This window comes from Aethina tumida, chromosome 2 (assembly GCF_024364675.1).
Source record: "Aethina tumida isolate Nest 87 chromosome 2, icAetTumi1.1, whole genome shotgun sequence".
NCBI classification, from domain to species: domain Eukaryota; kingdom Metazoa; phylum Arthropoda; class Insecta; order Coleoptera; family Nitidulidae; genus Aethina; species Aethina tumida.
Window position 1 is genome coordinate 34,986,754 of NC_065436.1, and position 22,101 is coordinate 35,008,854.

Here is a 22,101-nt window from a genome sequence, read left to right on the forward strand (position 1 = left end):
CTAAAATTATCATTAAAAATATATTGATTATTAAAAAAAATGTAGTAAAAGTTAAGGCTTTCATGACCATTGTTTGAGTATCTATATTTATTAGGGTTTATATAGCAATATTAAATGTATTTATTACAAATTTGTTTATCAATTAAAAGAGGAACAATAGTTAGTATGTAATGTATTTTTTGAGAAATATAAACCCTTTAAAATATTTAACTAATCCAATTATTGTAAATAAAATCTTCAAGATTAGTCAATTTTAGTATCCAAATTTTACAAGGGCATATTTCTATGAATGTTGCTTTAAAATTTAGCCAAATAAATAATTTATTTTATAAAACATAAATAATAATAAAAATATTAGTTAATAAAAAAACTGATTTTTTTAATATTAAAAAATTAAATACAAAAATGGTAAAAATAATGATAAAAAGTTAATTAATAAATAGTAGAATTCATTAAAATATTTAAAAAATAATTATCACTTTTTTAAATATTTTATTTATTTGCAAATTTGTTTAAAAATAGATAAGCAGTTGAGGCAAAATTTTTTTTTTAAAATAAACCCTCTGAAATATTCAATTCTTGTAAATAAAATCTTACAATTCAAATTAATTTTGTCTGGTATCCAAATTTTATAACAGCATATTTTTATGAATGTTGCTTAAAATTTAGGCAAATAAATAATGTATATTATAAAAAATAAACATAACTAATAATAAATCATAGAATTAATTAAAATATTTAAAAATCACACATTTAAATATTTTATTTATTCTTTTAATTAATTGTCTATATTAAATATATTTTGTTTGCAAATTTGTTTAATAATATCGCTAAAAAATAGATAAACAGTTGATACATTCTTTTTAGAAATTATATTATTTGATATATTTAAGTAATTCAATTCTAGAAAATACAATCTTACAGTTTTCAGATTATTCAATTTTGTCTGGAATCCAAATTTTACAGAATGCTTTTATGAATTTGATTTTAAAATTTAGGCAAATAAATAATTTTTAAAATAATAAACATAGATATAATAATAGAAATATATTAAATTTGTTAAATGTTTAAAAATTAGTTAAACAGTCATTAAATTATTTAAAAATTATATTGTTTAATAAAAAAATAAGAATTTTTATTAACAATATTAAAAAATAAAATACATTTATATTTATCACATATTTAAATATTTTAATTTATATTTTATTTTTTTAATTCAATGTGTATATTGAGTATATTTTTTGTAAATTTGTTTAATAATACCAATTAAAAATAGATAACCAGCAATTTTATAGAAATTTTACTGTTTTGAATTCAATTTTTGTAAATAAAATCGTATTATTGTTATTAAATTGTTGGAAGTATAAAAATATGTTAAGCAATCATTAAATTACTAAATATATTGATTAATAAAAATGTTAGATATTTATTAACAATATTTAAAAAAATTAAATATGCTTCAAATTACGATAAAATTCACTTATTAAATAATGATAAAATTCATTAAACTGTTTTAAAAAAATTATTACATATTTAAATATTTATTTATTTTTAATTCAGAGACTATATATTTTTTGCAAATTTGTTTAGAAAATAAAATGTTCAGATTATTCAAGTTTGCTGGTATCTAAATTTTACAGCATATTTTTACAAATTTTATATAAATATTTAAGAAAATTATGATTTTAATATAATAAATTTAGATATATATAATAATATATTATTATTTTCTATTAAAAACACAAAGGAAAATTATGGTTATTTACCTTTTTATTGGACTTGAACACAGCACACTTGAAAACATCAGACGATCCATCTCTGGCAATGTAACTAAATATTTTCATATCCTGCGAATCGTGCGACACGTAGAATATTCTGTAGATCGGGTGGCACAACAATACGGATTTCCCATCATCCAGCCAATATTTTCTCTGCAAAGAAAAACGCAATAATGCCACGATTCGATACGGGATTACTTTTATTGTGTTAACTCCCTTTTTATAAACTCTGATAGATTTATCAAACTACGTTCCACCGTTACGGTTTTCGACAAACACAAGGAGAATCTGTTTAGACAAACGGGAAGCGATTGAATAAACATAATTAAGAAATATCCCTAGAAGTGAGATAAATGCGAGTGGAAACGCGAAGCGGGAAGTTTTGTATTCGGGCGGAAAGAACAAGAAAATACTTTTAACGGCTGCATCGCCGGCAAATGGCGGACACTAAATTTTTATTAGTGACTTTTATATTTCGAAGGCTTCCCTTTGTCACTACACAATTTTTCCGGGGATTAGAACCAACTCTTGTCGTGTATATTTTTCGCATGTGCGACATTTACATGAAATATTATTATATTTTCCGGAGACGGGAACATATGTTACATTGTTTTAGTGATGGTCCTTTTGTTTTGTCCCGCGTGAAACGTAATTAAAATTCATGGTGGGTGGTCAAGAGAATTTTAGGTGAAAATATTTAATTTAGAACGAAATTGTTTTAATTATATTTAATGTTGTATTTCCTTATATTTTTACACGAGTTGGTTTACAACGAGTTTTTAACATGGCGAAAAATATTGTTAAATTTACTAAAAATTAAGTTTATCATTTAGTTTTTGTTAAAAACATACGTCCGTTTGGACATTAAAGTTAATAGAGTTATCTCATTCTCGGAAAAATGGAACAACTTTCCCAATAATGAAATAAACCACGGAACGATTCAATATTGCTTCAGCAAACATTTGTCGCCAACCTCTACTTCACAAGTAGACTTCGTGACTTCCTTTTATCCAGCTCTTTATAATGGTTTATTGGAAATTATTCAACCAAAAGGATAATGTAATTTCTTCAGTCGGAATCCGCACTCAGCAAAATTTTAAAAAATTATAAAATAGAATTTATACCTTTTTCTTTTTTCTTAGGGTCACTTTCAGTCCGTCCACCGAAACTTCTATTGTCACTTTTTTCTTTTTGATTCCTTTGGCTTTAAACTCATACTAAAAAACATTAAATTAATATTTAATTGATATAAATTTAACTGTATACTTACACGTATTCTTCGCATTGCTGCAACAATTTCAACTCGACTTGTTGGTCTTGGAACATCCAGCATTCCAATATACTGTAAATAAAAGAATATATTATTCATAGATTTCTAACAAACCAAGAAAAGTCTTTAATTTTCTAAATTAAATGAATTTAATAATATTTTATTTAGTTCTTGAACATTCTGGAAGTACTCGTTTGCAGTGGACCTCATGTTCACCAAACTGCAATCCAATAGAACTGGTATGGGTCGACAAATTTACACTCAAAACCAACCAGACTTAATATTTGTAGTAGCTTGATAATGTTTTAAAAATTTATTCATTCACTAATTTTGAGGATGTCAAGGAAGCTGAAGGCTGTTCGTAGAGCAAGGGCTGGGTTGACAATTAATATTCTATTCTTTTAATTTTAATTAATTTTGTTTTATTAATTCCCAACAAACTTTACTGGTTTAAAAGTTCTATAGTTGATGCTACTTTGTTTAATATATGCATTAAAAATTATTTTGAAAATATATTTGTTGCAATGTAATAACGAATTCTAACTTTTAAAATAATTCAAATTATCCACTCCAAATGACGAACCGTGTTTTGAGACAAGTTTCATTTTTGGCGAATGCGCAAATGTAATATGAATTTCATGAACTTTAATTCCTTTCCTTTATTACACAAGATCTAGATATTTCTTTGTCATATCCTAGAAAAGAAACATTTTAATTTAATGCAAACGAACAGTAAAACGTCTCATCTCAACAGTCGGACCGAATAAAAGCAGTGTTCCGTTTTGTTTTAACACAGTGTCGAGTAAAATTACAATTTATGAATACGAACCAAATAAAAAAAAAATGTATCAGAAAATTTTATGTCGAGCGACGTTCTCTTTTACGGTCGCCGGAAAAAGGGGTCGGTTAACATGAAAACGTCCGCCAGATTTACGACGAGTTCCGTCTTTAATTCATGATAAACGAAAATTTGCATTTTTATGTCTGACCCCCCTGATGAAATTGCGGTACAACACTAAAATTTGTTGCTGAACGTTTTGAATTAATGTGACGTCCTGGAATTTTTGTAATAATTGAATAATAAAATTTTGCATTATAATTTCATTCTTATTTTTAATCTCCGAAATAATAAAAATTGTTTAGAAATTATTATATGTTATTAGCTTTTGTATATCCAAGTTTTAATTACAGGAATATTGAGCACAGACGTTGCAAGCAACAGAATGCAATTCGAATAATAATAGTCCGTAATACAAAGTGAGCCGATATTACATTCTGAAACGCTTTGTACAACTGACACTAAGTTCCAGGTATAATTCGCATCATTAAATTGTAATTCCGTAATAGCACGATAATATCCAACCTATCCCAACTCAATTTGTCCAGATAATTTGTTTTCATACCAGATTGATTTCCACCATTACAAAATGTTAATAACACATATATTAAAACAGTGACTTCCATCTTTAATAACCGAGGAGTTATCTCGTTATCCTGTAATCCGCTTATCCACGTCTTTTTTTCCTTCCTTTGATATTTCGTCTGGCAAGAACTTCGAAACCAATATGTTTTCGGCGGGCAAATCTAATTAGGACCTAATTACATTTGAATCGTGCTTTGCACATTTTTATCAAAAGCCGCAGCTTTGAGTAATCTGAATGAATTTACATAATTTGCGACTCAACTCAAATATAAATCTCACACACAGACACATTAGATTGTGGGGCACAAAATAAAACAAAAATAGTGCAATCATTGTTGGACGTTGAACTTAATTAAATGGTTAAACTAGTCCAAAGTGAGGCAGGACTTTTAACAAAGACGTGCTCATACATGATTCACAAAGACCATCTGTTTAATGTAATTGAAAGTAAACATTATGCTTGTCAGCCAAACGATTGAATTCACTACTGACAATACAAATTAATTCTTCCTTATTATTTCTTAGAATCTATTTAAATGTTCTATTTTAATGTTTGTTCGTTATTTTAATAAAATATTCTATAATTTCAATCGCTTTGAGTAATAAAATTTTGTTTTAAATTAAAATTTCGCATTCAACAATAAAATAGACTGATTTATTGATTACGTCATTCAATAAAACATTGTTTGATTGTTTGCCTGTTGATTTTAATAAAATCAGTGATTTATTTTTTTACAGTTTGTTCGTTTATCAATAGTTTCATCATTTCAATAAAATCCTTTGTTAATTAAAGAGTATCTATAATTTAAAAAGCATCACTGTTCATTTAATTATACAAAATTAACTGAGAATTATACTGTACAATTTTAGCATAGTTCCTGTAATTAAACCGAATTTTAAATTGCAATCATTCAATGTAAACCAACAACATTTGTCAAAACATTTAATTAGAAACGTCATGATGAATGATTATTGCCTGCTAAAAATGGAATTAATAACGAAAATGACTCGTAATAAAATTAAATCGGCTAATTGCAATTAATATTGCCCCATAACAATCTGTCATTGTATTAATAATATTTGAAATTTACCTCGATGACAAAAACGTTCACAATCAATCTAGCGATAAAATGGATGCTGGACGCAACTAGCGACTTTATTTATACACAAAACGTCCTAACTGTAGCGTAAAACAATCACCTGTATATTTTGGCGAACGGAGACGTCATACGTCATAACACATGTGTGTATGCGCTCTTAAAATAGATGTTACGGCGCCGACGTCGTATATAATTACTACTGGGCCTACTTGGAGTTTTTCGTTTTTATTTTTTTTAGATTTTTCGAAAATACTCGATCGTTCACCTCGGTGTGCAGTTGTCTATTTATTTTTAATGCGAGATGTTGCGTTGTGTAAGTGTTCGGACAGTTGTACTGTTTCAACATTGACGAGGTTACTGACTAAAAAAATATTTGTTCAACAACTACAATACAACAATTAAACATGTTGAACAGTTACAAAAACCTAGTATGTATTTCTAGAAAACTTTTACTTGGATTCGATCGTTGATTATCTTGAAAAATTTACACAAATTTTAAGTAAAAGATATTTTATTTAACTTTTAATTTCAGTAATGGAAATATTATTTTGCTACCTATTAAATTATATTAAAAACTAGCTGTACTCGCGACTTCGTCCGACAGCGTGTTGAATACAATTGTTTTCTAGACGGTGATCTCGAGATTCCAAAGATTATTGAGCCCTTAACAATGAATTTATAATTATTACTTAAAGGTAAAAAAGGAAATCAGTAAAAATGTAACAAAATATTTTGAATTAAAATAAGATAAGATAAGAAGAACGGATCGGTGGAATTATAAAAGATACCTATCAATCAAATCAAACATCAATCAATCGTTGGTGGGAGAAGTGATGAGAGGCGCCCGACCTGACCCAGTGGTGGCATACGCGTGAATTGCGCGTGGTACTGGACAATACTTGGACATTGCAACATTACTTTATTTTTCTAAAATAAAAGTAGCCTAAGTTACTCCTTATTACATCAGCTACCTGCCAATAAAAGTCCCGTCAAAATCGGTCCAGCCATTTCAAAGATTAGCCGGAACAAACAGACAGACAGAGAAACAAAAATTGTAAAAAATGTTATTTTGGTGTATGTACCGTATTTATATTCATATGTATGTTCAGAAATATAAATTAACATTTTATAGAATATAAAAATATTACTTTTACAGCATAAAACAATATTAGTAAATTATTTTAAGAGTTCACATTAAGTGAAATAGTTACGGCCATAGTATATAACATTAAACTTTAAAAAGTTACCATAATAATGACCACTACTGTATACTGAAAATTCAAAAAATAAACTACATCCAGTTTTTTAATGGAATTCCAGATAAAAATATTATATTTAAATTTTAATTATTTAGAAATTCACAAAAAAGTTTTACGAAATTAATTAATAACCATTTCCAAAACTCATTTCTATCTGAATTAAAAAAGTCCCTCTAAAAGTCGAGAATCAAAATAAATATTTAATTATCAAGAAAATCAAACTTAAATTCCGAAACGAAATTAATGAATGCCTCATTGAACGATGAAAAGCGAACGGGACTGAAAACGTACCTTGTAAAATATTTATATTGCAGTTCGCGGATCGTTGTTTCACGATTTACGCACAAATACCGATAAACCCTTTTCAACTCAGTTGAATTTAGGTGAAACCTATTCAAATTTCACTGAAAAGGAAACCGTGTAGGTTTCCTTGCAGCTGCTTTATGACCGTCATTTTCCTCGCTCTTCAATACTTAATTAAATTAAAATTTTAGTTCATTTATTAATACTCTAATTGTTTTGGTGAAAAAATAGTCTAATCTAATATATATCAAATAAAAAAATAAATTTGATGTTAAAATCTCCACTTTTTTCATCTTATTATAAAAAGAATTTAATCCTGCAAGTGACGCAGAATCTTTTTTTTCTCTTGCCATCTAATCATTTGAATCCACCCTCGGGACTCCTTTTTCGGGACCACACTAATGATCTCTTCCACTCATAAATTCCGACACATACGTCTGAACGGAATAATCAACTTGCCACTTAGATCAATAAAAAAACCACTCTAACAATGGAGTAGTAAAACGTTTTCGCTTCCTGGTACAAACTCGGGTATGTAATAAACTTCATACGTTGCGGATTATATTAATTTACTGCCGCTTTATGGTAAATAAACAAGGAGATGCACGAATTGAAGTTGTTGTAGTTGCACGCTTTGCTCAGATTAATAATTAATTTCCGACTAAAATTAAATTCGGGACAATAATAAGAAATTGGAGGAGGATAATTTATGCAATTTAATTAAATTCCTGAAAGGTTCAGATTTATCACAAAATATTGGAAGCAAATTAGGTTTGGGATTAAGATTTATGTTCCTAAATAAATGGATTAAGGAAACTTAATAATGCTACTATAAAAACATCAGTAAATATTAAAAATGGTGAATGCGCATCTATGGTAATTAAAAAATTAATATTTTTATATTTACTATTTCTATTTAGTAGAAAAAACAGATATATAGAGGTGCTCAGGGAAATAGCATACATTATTATTTATGGTTAATTAGAAAAAGCACACCTCTAATTAAATGCAATCAAAATATTTTAATTTTATTTAAAATAATTATATTATATTCTATCTGCTATTATTCATTTTGCATCTATATCAATATAATTCCCCGTTAAATTCAATTTTAAACATAATAAATGGACAATGTAACTGCTCATAAAATGGCAAACATTTAATGTGTAAAAATTATTAATATTTTGTTGGGTACCCTGTGCAAGTTATGACCGTCTATAAACAGTGATGCGTAATAAACTGCGCCGTAAAATTATGGAATATTTACTAAAGTTTGAACATTTTTTTTTGTTTATTGCATGTTTGTTAATTTTTAAAAGTATTCGCAACGGTCCTTCGAAATTAAATTCGAGAACTTTTCAATTAATAATCAAAATTCATTTAAATAGAGTATCTTTTAAGTAATTTTGAACATCTTCAACCGTGTTTCGAAGGTTTTGTAGTATATCTGAGATCCAAATTTTTATTTGAAGGGAAATGAAGGTGTTATTTTCATAGGAAGATTGTTTATTGTTATTTGGACTGAATGTGTTGATTCATATTTTTTAGTAACAATGTGAAGTACTTTTCTGAAGCAGATTAAGCTATTAATTATATGTCCTTTTTCTCTGGATTCCTCCTTCCCGCTAGAAATGACTTATTCAATAAAATGTTATTACTGTTAAATATTATTGTTAAATTACTGTTAAATATTATTGTTAAATAATAATAAATATATTTAAATACTTTATTTCTTTGATAAACCAATCAGACAGTTTAAAATTGTAACAATGTATGTAGTTACATTTTCGTTTTATTTCATCCCTTAAAAACCCATATCAGAAATCCAACGATTTATTTTATTAGGACATTCACTATAATAGCACTTTACTACCCATTTCAATTTTACTGCATGTTATCTCCTCTACTCTGATTTAATACGAATAGTTAACTGAAACTGAAGTTTCTTTTATCGTTTATTTTTCACGTAAAAATCACATTGTATAACACAATATTATTGTAAAATTCTGAATAAACCATAAGCACATAAATTTTATTAGCAGGAAGTTTGGAATTAGGTCTGAATTGCATGCGATGAATATGCAGGAAACATAATCCAAACAATGTAACAACTGAAATGTATTCCGGGCGTTACTTACACCTGAATTTCAATTCTCGTTGCAAATAGATTAGGACGTTTTTACTTTGTCCCTATTTATACACAAAGACATGAAAGGAGGTATCAGTTGAAGTAAAAATTTTAACCAACCTCGGAAAAAGAACTCTATTGATAATATGTATTATAATACAAAACAACTGATTAAATTTGAGAGACATTTAGACTCTAGTTTTTTGTTCCCCTTACATTTTCGTCTTGTTCCCTAAAACGGTTGCGGGTGACTGATTTTCGTTTCAGCTTTTATCTAACACAATTCTGGGCAAAGAAACGCAAACTAAGGCATTTAAATGGTCGGGCTTAGAGGAGAAATTTGCCCAATTTACAGATTAGGACGTGTTCCTCCCCGAACGGTTCCCCGATGCCGGCCAATCTTTGTTCGATCGGGGGGATAAAGTATGCGGACCTGGGGCGTAATAGGAAAAAGTTTTTAACAAATAAATTGAAAAGTTCGTCGGCTTTTTCCGCAGGCCGAAAACACAGAAAGATACTCAGCAACCGCGGTTTCAACAATATAGTTTATGATCGTTTGTGTCTGCACTGTGACATGTTCAAAACGTGTTAATGGCGCTTCATTCAATTATTCCGGGGATTAATGAGGCAAACTTGCAGGGTGTATACATAACCGATTTCCCGGGAGTTTAATGGAGGTAGTTACTTAATGGCCACCTGACTAATACCTCGTTTTGCACGTTCTAATTTAGTGCACTGTGAAAACCGTGAAAACCGACAAATAACTTGACTGTTAGGGGCCCTTTTAGTCCAGCCAGCATTAAAGTGGATTACTATAATTACGGTACATCACCGCAGTTTCGAATTTGTTAAAATGACACTAAAAACTGTGTCTTTCGTGACGCATAATTTATAGAGTATTTACGATATGAAGTTGTGCCAGCATAAATGTACCGTATTATGGCGATTATAAATCTGTTCTAGGAAATTTAATAGTCGGACACGCTTTTCGCGTACGGAGGAAATTAGGTATTGGATTTCGTAGACATATTTCATGGCATAACTGTTTCCGATACGAAAAAAAGCGATGCAATAAAGTTCGGTGTCGCTTTTAAAATGCTAATGGACAATTAACTGGTTCCTGTTAATTCGCTGGTTGAATTGTTCACAACCGAATTGTGTTTTTTTATTTGTTTATATTAGTTAAACCGTGACTTTGCGACTGTTAAAGCGTATCAAAACTTTTTAAGCGAATCACTTTTGATGAATTTTAATCTTTCATCCATTTAATGATGCTTCAAGATGTCTATTCAGCAAAGTTCGGCGTTTTGTGTCTTTAAAATATTTCATCACTTGAATGTATATTTTATCATTTTATATCTTTTGACCTTTGAAATTTCCAGTTAGGTGAATAATTTTGCAGAGTTTTTCAAAAGGATAGTAGAAATTAAATCGGGCATTAATAGAGATTAGTTCCGAGCTTTTGGGCAATCGTTCATTTACACTGCTAGAATTAAAAAGCCTGCAGATATAAAATTTAATTTATCACATTTTCTGTTTTTTTCAAAGGAACAAAGTTGAACAAAATTTAATCTTTTGAATCAATATTAGTGCGACCTTGCGCGAATTTGTTGATAAACACAGAAGACCAGGAAATCAATTATTGCTGAAACAACTTTATGTGGCTTTAAAGTAGGTACATAAAATCAAGACAATGAGCTTGAGTTAAACCGGTTTAATAAGGAATATTGTTGGTTTAAATGAACTATTATGTCAATTTCCAAATAAAAATTAATTCTCAGTAATAGAAATGTTCTTACAACTATTTATTTATAGAATAATGATGCTATTAAGTTATTTATTAGTTTAAAGTTTAAAATTAGTTTTGAAAGTATGTATTATTTGTTATTATATGAAATTTTATTTTTATTTCAATGTTTTTTTAAAAAAAATTAAATAATTTTTAAAGTAATAATTAATTAAAATAATTTAATTTTTAAATCATAAATGTGTAATTGTAATATTTTACAGTTTAACACTATAAATACTTGTTAACATGACGAAGTTCAATAACTTTAAATATGTCAGTACATTAATTGTGTATGTTTATTATTGTTCGTAAACTATTATTATTATAATTAATATTTCACAATTTATTTATCAAATCTAATCAAAAAATTATAAAATTTTGTTTTAATATTTATATATTTGAGAGATTTATTAATTTTTGCAATTTTGACAACAAACCAACAAAATATTAGATTTCATATGTTAATTATTCATATATTCACATTCATATATTTTACATTATATTACATGTAGAGTGGTGGCACAAGATTTAAATTTAAATTTAAACATTTTGATTTCATAAAAGAATTTAATTTAAAATTAATTCAATAAGCATATTGGTAACAGAATATTTCAATATTCTATGTACATTTTTGCTTTAATAGAAAAAGAATGGGATGCTATGAAAAGAAGATTCTTGAATAGCCAAAACCATTAAGGAGACCACCAGCAGCTAATTTTGGCGGTACATCATTATAAAATGATTTATGAAGGGGTTGTAATATCATTTTATAATATATTTTCAGATTAGTTTTTTTGGACTTGTAATAATTTAAAAATATTTAGGTGTTTGATTGGTGAAAAATTCAAAAAATTCAAATATTTACGTTTTGTGTCAATATTTATCAATACTTAATAGTAAGAATTTATTCTCAGTAGAATATATATTATTTTGGTACTATCAATGGGAAAAATCCAGGGATAAGAGAAGTAATAATTAATATAAAAAATCAAAATTTAAATATTGATGACGTCGCTCAAAGTTTGAGATATCCTCGATAAATAGTTTCAATGTTATTAACAAATATGAAAATGCAATAAGAAAACTACCTAACGAAAATTGAGTTCCTTTTATAAACAGACAGACCAATTAGAAGAAAAATAAATAAATAAAATCCTTTTTTGTCTTCTAGACAAATATACAATGAATTAATTGAGTCAGTATCAGTGTGCCTAATGGAGCAATCAGACGTCGAGTGAATGAACAAAGTTAACAAGGGATGTATTTCAATAAAGAAACCATTGGTATCAAAAGAGAATATTCGAACAAGATTAAAGTTTGTACAAAAATATCAATATATATTATTAAATACAAATTTTGGCGAAAATTACTTTTGAATCTCAGTTCAATAGAATGGGATCAGATGGTAACAATATGTTCGTCATCCAAATAAAAATATAATTTGGACTCTAGATACACTAAAAAAACATAGTGTAGGAATTATTATGCTTTGGTATGGTATAGGATCAATACAGAAAATTATTTGAAACTTGGATCGTTTCATGTATAGATATCAAGTTAGATGTAATAGAACCTTTTGTCAATTATAAGTTACCATGTTAATGATATAAAGCATGCGTCCAAAGTTGTTCGAAATAGGTAAAGTTCAAATTTAAATTCAATTTAAAATTTATGAAACAACAAGTCTCGATTAAAACAAAATAAAGCATCAAAATTAGATGAACTGTGGTAATTCATTGAAGAACAACAGGGAGTTATAACAAACAAAAGGTAACAATTAATATTAACATAATAATAATACAAGAATATAATTAATATCAAAAATTTATGTACATTAATTATACATTTACATACACTGCGCCGCAAAATTATTGAATACTTTTAAAAATTAACAAAAATGAAACAAGTATGTTAAAATAAACTATACAGTTTTAAGAAAAATCTATGAATATTTATAGAAAAAGAAAAAAATACAATGCTATTAGAGTAATAATCAAATATAACAAAATTTTAATATTTATGACTTATAAGCAACATAAATAGTAATGACAACCAGTTCCGTATATGCCTACAAAATAATGCCTCCCCAAAAACCATCCTCCACCAAAAGTTTCAGCTATATTACATTAAGCGTAACGTTCTCCTGGGTGTCTATATACTCTTCTACGATGATCATCACTAGACAATACATACCACTCAACTTCTCCCTGATGAAGATATTCTCGAGCGAAATTTAGTCAATTCCTACGATGTGTTGCAGACCATAAGGATCTGTTACAGCACGGTACGGGGTTATATTGTCCTTCCTTTAGTCTTCTCCTTATGATGTCCTGACTTATTCTTACGTTATAAGTCAATGAAAACTGTAGCTCCAGTAAAGTACTGGTTACAAACCTTTGTCTAAAGGGTTGTATTCTTAAATATCGGTTTTGTTGCGGTGAAGTTATTCTTTTTCGCCACTGTCCAGGCCTTCTTTCATTGGTACCCGTTCCGTGAAATTGTTTAATTAAATTAAATATTCCATAATTTTGTGGCGCAGTTTATATTAAAAATATATTTTTGAAATATGTGCTATCTCTGTGAGATTGGATTTAAGTATAAATAATTTTGATTTAGGTACAAATTAACATATATAGTGTAGTTATTTTAAATTAAATATGACGTTTTTCAATTGTAAAAAATACAAATATTTAATTTATATTTTGTATATTAGATACTAATATTTTTTTACAAAATAATGATTATATATTTTAAAACATGAAATCGAAATAAGTTAAAAACAATAATTTTAAAAGACTTCATAATTATAAGTTAATTTATTTATAAATTGTATTATCATTAATAAATTACACGATGTAAATCATATGTTCGTATGGTTATTAATATTTTAATAAGAATCGAATTTTACAACGAAATTAATTAACCTAGTAAAGTGTGCAACATCTGCAATTGACTTACCTACACACTCAGTTAGATAAATTTAATTAAATCTCCACAATTTAATTAAGCGCATTTGTTAACTAAAAACCACTAAAATATGAAAGAACCAACTACAAGAACGACTTTGCGCTCAAGGACTCGTTTTCTTTCGTTTTTTAAAAAAACAGTTGAAAGCAACATTTAACATATAATCATAAATAATTATTGCAGTTTTGCTCGTGTTCCACGCATTTTCCAGTTTATTATGAAAACGTTCATTCTTGCATTAATTTTACAGGACGTTTTACAAATAAATTAAATAATAAATAAAAGAGGCACAATTTAGTGACATGAACTTCAGCTTTTACACGCTGATTTTTTTAAAACCGTTACTTTAAGAGTATAAACATTTGTTCTTATCGCAAAATCGGACAACACGTTTAATAAAACAACAAGTTATTTTGACAATCGCAAATAATGATGGTCGTGCCAAATATCTGATATCCTTAATGTACAAAACGGTACAACGATATAAATGTGACAAAATTAATAACGTTGCAGATTTAATTCCCACTAATATTTATCGTAATTATAATATTACATGATTTATATTAACCACTGAGTAATTTCGCGAAACATTTTACAAATTACTTCATTAATCCACGACAGCTAATCCTGCTGCGGCCGTCGGGAAATATAGGTGAGCCATAAATTACACAAATTATTGTGCAAAAAACGGACTTTTTCAACTTCACCAACTTCTTGCAGATGGCAACGGGACCGTTTACGATTTTTCTCCGCCGCCAAACGATCAATCATAAATTTAACAATAAACCCCATTCGTAATTTTAATAGCAATTCATTAATAAATCTCGCGAGAACGAAACACGAAACGTTGCGGCCCTGGCTAATGCATTTACTAGAAGCAATCAATTAATAAAGCGCAGGAAACCAATCAGCCCGTCGTAAATAGCGTAAGATTTATTTTAGTGCGCCACAATCAGCAAGATATCGGTTCAATCTTGATTGCGGAGAATAATGAAACGATAATCGGTTTAATAATGGCGATGGAAAAACGGTTTTCGGAAAATTATGTACGAGATGCGCAATTATCCAATTATTGACTGACAAAGAGAACAAATTATAAGTTTCCAGTTATATTTGCCGTTTGTTGCTGATTTTTCCTCCACAGACGTATGATTTGATGTCGAAAGGTGAAAGAAAATTTATTAAAATTAACATGTATCATTCGAACGTACGAAATTAATAATTTTGTTACGTTCGCAGATTTCTTAACTCGGAGCAAAAGTTGTTTGTTTAATCGCTGCGTTTATTTTATTTCGCTTCGAGTTATTGGACAAAGAAAAATCCAAATCATGCAACGCAATTCCTATGAGATAACTTGCACTTTCTATTGAATGCAGTTTCTTATTGACCTTGGCGTTCCTCCCGCGTTTATACTTTGATTACGGATTGTTTTCTGCATAACTTATTCGGTGTTTATAAAGTTTTCATTAATAAAAATGCACACATGTTTACAATACATGCAACAGTTACTCATAAATTCATTCACAAACGCCTGAAATATCAACGTCCTCGTTCTGAAATTAACGTCATTAAAAAATATTTAATTGTGATCAAAAAAATAAATTGCAAACAACGGTGTAAATTGCTTTGCCGATTTTATTATTTTCTTTTGTCTTTTGTCTTGCCCTTCCGAATGTTTTATGTCGGACTTTATCTCATCTCTGCCAATTATTTTCTCTCTTCCAGTTGTTAATTCCAATTTCCCATTGTTTTAATTTCCAACGTAGCGCCATTATTTCTTCTTTTGCACAATAAAACGGTACCCGATGCGAATCTTTGATTATCCAGCACAAAATCATGTCGGTTTTTCATCTATTTTAGTTATTAATTAAACGAATTAAATGTAAGTGCACCACTGCAACGGACAAAAATAATCTTCTGTTGCCTCTAGCCCATTAATTAGCAGATAAAATTCGTAGGAAACTTTACACCCTCCGATAAACCGTTTGTAAACTTAAGGAATTGCAGGCGAAATTAAATTCGTACGGGATTTGTGAATTACTAACTTTGCGGCGTATCTTTGCATTCGTTGAATTAGCTTTTGTGTAAATACTGTGCTGATACTGTTTAATTTCGGGTGAATTCTAATTTGAGATGTTTTTGGACCGAATTAACACTGAAGTCAATTAGGAAACTTTATTTTATTTTACATTTAATGGTTTAGTTTTTAATGATAATAAATTATTAAGCAAATCTGAAATTTGTGGACCAGCCAATGATTAATTGCATCAATTATTTGAAAATGCAACGTTGGGGTTACAAAAATATCGCAATTATTAGTTTCGTTTCAATCAAAATTAAATTGGATCAGGCGGTGAAAAGGGGGAGAATATGTGATGATGTGAAATATTAATTAAAATGTGCTGAACGTGCCAAACAAAATAACAATTGCTGTCAAACCATCATCAATCTTTGAATAACACGTTGCGTAAAAATTTATAATTGTAGACGTTCTATTTGAACTGATGACAACGTTGTGTCTTGGCAAATTGTTTATAATAATAAATTACTGGCTAAATATTTATATGTTAAAAAAGATTAAAGGTAATATAATATTGTTACAGCAGTTTATTAATATGTTGGAAAAATTTCCATTTGTATTGATGACAACAAGCGTAAATAATTTATTTATAATAAATTTTAACTAAATATTTATAAATTTCAAGAAAAACGTTAAGCAACCTCATTATTTTAAGATTATAAAATTATTTAGGGTATTAAAAAAGTTTCTACAGAGTTTTAATCATATTAATTATTTTCAGATTATGAATAAGATTATAAGTTTCATTAAAAGTTGTTTTTATGTACAGAACTTAAATTATAAATATCAAAAATTATTAAATTAATTATATACTGGACAATTTAACTAACTTACTCATTAGAAGTTTCTGGAGTTTATCAAAAAAATATTTATTTGAAATTTTTATAGCAATTATAACTTGACTTGAATTACTTTTTTCATTTATTTTTAACAAAATTTCGTTTCCAGATTCGTTGAAGGTATATATTTTTGGTTTTTAAAATTCTACATATAATTGCAAATAAAATTGTTATAAAATGTTAAATTATACTAATTAAATGTCTTTAAATCCAGTTAATATTTGGCAATGTTAGAGCTCCCAAATTTTTTACAAGATGTTCGTATACATATAATTTTGTGCATCTTACCTTATGTATTTTTGGGCATAAATTGAAAATTAAAAAACCTCGATTGTTTTAAACATTCTCTTTAAGTAAAATGAATATTAACAGAGATTTTATAAAAAATGTGGTGTAATAAATGTCATCAGTGGCACACTACTTTTCATACACATAGAGAAGATAATGACCATTATTATTACAATTTTGTAAAATATCTGTCAATTCAAGTCATTTCAGTGAAAATAATAAAGGAATTGTTTTAAGATACACAAAATTAAACATGAATAACGAACATCGGTATAAAATTTGAGAATGGTAATAGACTATCAAATTGACAAGGTTTTTAGAAAAAAAATAATAATTTAAAAAATATTGTAACATATAGAATTTAAAAATCCAAAAATATACAGGGTATTCCATTGACATTAAAACAAATTATGTCAGTTCAAGTTATAATTGCTGTAAAAATTCATATACATATATACAAATATATTTTCACTAAACTCTTAATGAATAAATTAGATGAATCACCCTGTATATAAAAAATAATGAAGGTATTAAAAAAATGTTTGCAAAATTTTAATCACATTAATTATTTTGAGAGCAGGATTAAGATGCTGAGTTTCATTAAAATTGTTTTTAGATACAGAACTTAAATAATAAAACCATACATTAACCATTAAATTAATTATACATAATTCGGCTAAATGTGTATTATAAAAAATAAATTGTGGAATATAAATTTTAGTTTTGTCACGTAATAAAATTGCATTTACGTGAGTGCTTTAAGGCACAAGTTCTTACAGAGCGCTAATTAATGTCTCCAACATAATCTTAATTAAAATCAAAAAACTTTAATGGAAATCCGAGCAATATGTCGTCAAAGAACTGTCTCCGTAACTTTGAGGAAATTCAATTTAGAATCGACAATGAAACTCATAAATATTATAATTATAAAATCCCAAACGTTTATAAGAGTAATGAGTAACAATAGTTTTCCCACTAATCACAAAGCATGTAAGTATGTGCATCGCGATTTAATAACACGTGTAAAATCGATTCTGAGTAGAATGTGATGAGAATATCCTTGATTTCCTGCCAAATAGGAAGGAACGTTTCATTCAGGACTTGATCGGAATTGTAATAAACGAATTTGTAATGCTGCTAGCTCCCATCCTCATCACTGTGTCATTGGAATGAAAATGAGTCAGATTCATGGCCACTTTCAATTACCATAATTATTTAGATCCTGCGACATTTTCTCTATTTCTAAAAATTGTGTCTGGTTATTTTGTATTTTATCATTTAATTCCATCAACACGTGCTTGTAGAGATTATAATATTTATGAGGGCGTACAAAGAGGCTTGATGGAAAACCGGAGCCTATTTAAACCCCAAAAACAGGAATCTTTCTCTTTACATTTTAATTAAGATTACGATCAGGATTTATGAACACTTTGATCATAACTTTGAATCTTGTGGAAATAAATTAATCGAAATGCCATAAGTAATGTTCACGAGTTTCTTCAGTGCCAAAGAAAAATCCACATCTGTATCACGTTTCTATATTTCCCATTTAACTGTTCATTCGATCACGATCCGGAATCGGCATCGAATTATGCCGGAAAATTCATACAGCGAAACGTTTTGTTTGCACGATTGTGCTAATAAAATATGATTAGGTGGTTCAGCGAAATTCGCATTCTACAATGTCAAAAGTGTTCAGATTACCAGTTTAGGATTGCGTAAGCACTTCAGGACGTCGGTGCAGAATTTCAGACCGTTAAATGTGCAAATGTTTCAGTTTTTGTCAATAAAATTCTATTCTCGGAACTGAAGCAGGTAAATTTTCTACTACAGTCGACAGGAAGGTCGACCACAAATATTCTGCCTGCAATGGTTCAAAACTGGTCTCTTCAAGTTTGTTCTAGGAATACCGAAACGTGGGTGGTTAAATGTAACTTAAATTATAATACTATTTTTACACTTACGTAGTTTAAAACAAACATCTTTGTAGATTTGGTCAGACAGAAGATCCGTTAGTTGTTGCTTTACACAAACCTGACTTATTTACACTTTTAGTAACGTTAATTGTTAACAAAAGTGAGGACTATCGCTAATGGTAACGTTTTCTTGGTATTAGAAATAGCCTAGCAGGATATTTGGTAGGGTATTTGGAAAGTTTGAGATTCGAGAGCAGGAAGTTTGTTAATTAGTTCTCCGAATTTATTTGCAAGATGAAACATGTGCTAATCTTTCATATAACATCTGAAAAATGTAATAATAAAATAGCTTTCAGTATATTAAGTCTGGCTGATTTAATAAGTTATTTTAGGAAAACATTTATCATTGGTCCAGGTACCAAAAATAAATTTCAAAACCATTATTACAGGTTTTGGATACATTTATCAACATAAATTTTGAATTAACTACTTTGTTAGTTCGATTCTTTGAGTTCCTAGAAATTTAAATTTTATGAACAGATTGTCATACAAATAGAAAATATTGAGTTTCTTATCCATATATTCAATATGAATACTAAAGTGTTAACAACATTCATTTAAATAAAATATGTATAGTCACCTCTATCTTTCATGTTAATCTCGTGCTTGGAAAACAGTTTTGTTCAACACAAGCTTTAGAAAATATTGAAATCTTTTCATTCACCTATTGAAAACGTTTTCCTGTCCAGAAATGTAATGAGCAACACAACTTCTCTTTCAAACAAGGGTTCTCTTAACCGTTTCCTCTTAAACATTACACAAAGACAATTTACCTTAGCTTGAAAGGTGATTCCATGATGAAAAGCCTCTTCAGGATGCAGCGGGATCCTCGTGTCGTAGTCGTCGTTCTGTACCAAATCGTATTGCTTCTTCGACGGCATTTCGGCGACTCCACACCGCACCTAACAATAGAACATCACACCGGACCACTATCACAAACACAAATACTGATCGATTCGTGGTTTCGCAGCACGTGCTGCAACTTTGACGTTATCCAACGGTCTGGCCAGTCGAAAATAACACCACGCGTTCAGATCATAACGTGATTCAGATCCGATCGCAGGACACCTGGAAGAGAAATAGTTCGATGATTCGTTGTACATTGTTGGTAAACATGGTTCCCACCGACTGGTTTAAGGCAGGTGAGACGAGCGTTCACATACCGACGTTAAAAATTTCAATGAGCTGATGCTGTAAAGGTCTTACACACCAAGGATTTATGGTGGGGAAGATGCAAGAACACGGAGATTTGCTGCTGACTGTGCTGCGGTGCACTGCGATCCTTCGCTTTGTTTTAAGATTCGTACAATGAAATGATACAGTTAGTCATTTAAGCATGTGTGTGTGTAATGGATTGGCGTTAGTTTTCCTATGGTGATTCATAATTTATATGTAAAATTGTGACGTTTATTTTTTAGAATCGAATTAAGTGAATAACGTTGATTTCTCTCAACTCAATCAATGAATATGCAATTTAGTGTCAATGTATTGCAAAATTATACGGTGTATAATTTACAACGTTATGACATCATTCGTATTTCATTAATAATTTACATCGAAAAATTTAATAAAAATTGTAAACGATTGGGTTTCCATGAAAAGGCGATTTTTCATATAATATGTACATATAAAACTTCAGATTAAACATACGAGAACTAGTTTTCATATAAAAGTAGTGGAAAGAACTTTTTCGAAATAAGTTTCAGTATGACGTACCAGAACTTCAACAATTAAAACTTTTTGGGAACAGCTACTTTTATCAGCTATATTTTACAATTTAAGCATCCTTGACTGATTTTAGAAAAACTTCTTTTAAGGCATTACATTTATTTCACGGAGGAAAAATATTAATTCTAAAATTATTATTTTAAATACTTTTAAATGATTCACGTTTTCTGCAACAAATCAAAAGCACTTTAAAAATTGTTTAAATCTAACTTGATTTTTAAATATTTTTTTAGTCACTGTTAATCGTCAAGATACTTCAGCACTTTTTAGATTTTTTTTTAAGATATACTGACTTTTAAATATTGATATTATATGTTGTATTTAAAGTAATTTTAAGATATTCTTCACATTTTCATGCATTGTAATACAGTCGAACTTCCAGTGAATCTTTGATAACTCAAAGTAAATTGGTTGGCAGAGGCGTCCAGGATAAAAATTACGTGTAATTTTTACTTGATAACTCAAACTTCGATTATTCGAATATCTTGATAACTCAAACTGAATATTAGCACATATTTTATAGATTTCAAAATGTTATTTTTTGATAAGTAATGTACTTTAGCGGTATTTCTTGTAATATCTATTTTAAGTCATAGTTAAATGATAAATACACATTTGTAACTTTGTATGTATGTATGTATTATATTTAATAACTCCAATTTTTTTGTGGAAAATCATGATTTGAGTTGTCGTTCGACTGTATTTTCAATGTATTAAATATTTTTTTTTATATTCATAAGTAATTTAATAAATTACTTTAATTCATTTAAAAATATTCCAGAGTTGTTTATACACTGTAATTCACATTTTTATATTGATTATTTTGTGTGATTCTTTCACATGCATTTTTAAGTAAATATTCTTATATATTTTAATTTTAATCCAATTAGATTCGGTAAAGTATTTTAAAATATTTATAAAACTTTATAATTTAATAATTTATGAATTTTAATTACTAGTTAATTGTTAAGAAATTTAAATTTATTTTTGATATTTAAAAATATAATATAAGTACAATCGAACCATGATTTATTAGAAAAAAATCGAGTTATCATTTCAAATTTACACATAATTTTCATCAATTTGCGTTACGAAAAATTCGAGTTAACGAAGTTCGACTATACATTGTCAGTTATTTTTCATATAATTACTATTTCATTATTATTATTATTA

At 28.2% G+C, this 22,101-nt stretch overlaps 1 protein-coding gene across 1 annotated transcript in view; it reads right to left on the minus strand.

Moving 5' to 3' along the window:
• Positions 1-22,101, minus strand: part of LOC109607020 (carboxyl-terminal PDZ ligand of neuronal nitric oxide synthase protein) — a 57,120-nt gene that overhangs the window by 19,067 nt on the left and 15,952 nt on the right. Inside the window, exons 2-5 of the mRNA XM_020023549.2 lie at positions 19,974-20,268; positions 3,049-3,120; positions 2,903-2,995; positions 1,767-1,931 (exon numbers count right to left, since the gene is read on the minus strand). Of these exons, the coding sequence (XP_019879108.1) occupies positions 1,767-1,931; positions 2,903-2,995; positions 3,049-3,120; positions 19,974-20,081 (438 nt within the window). The 5' untranslated portion in view covers positions 20,082-20,268. The remainder of the gene's footprint in view (positions 1-1,766; positions 1,932-2,902; positions 2,996-3,048; positions 3,121-19,973; positions 20,269-22,101) is intronic.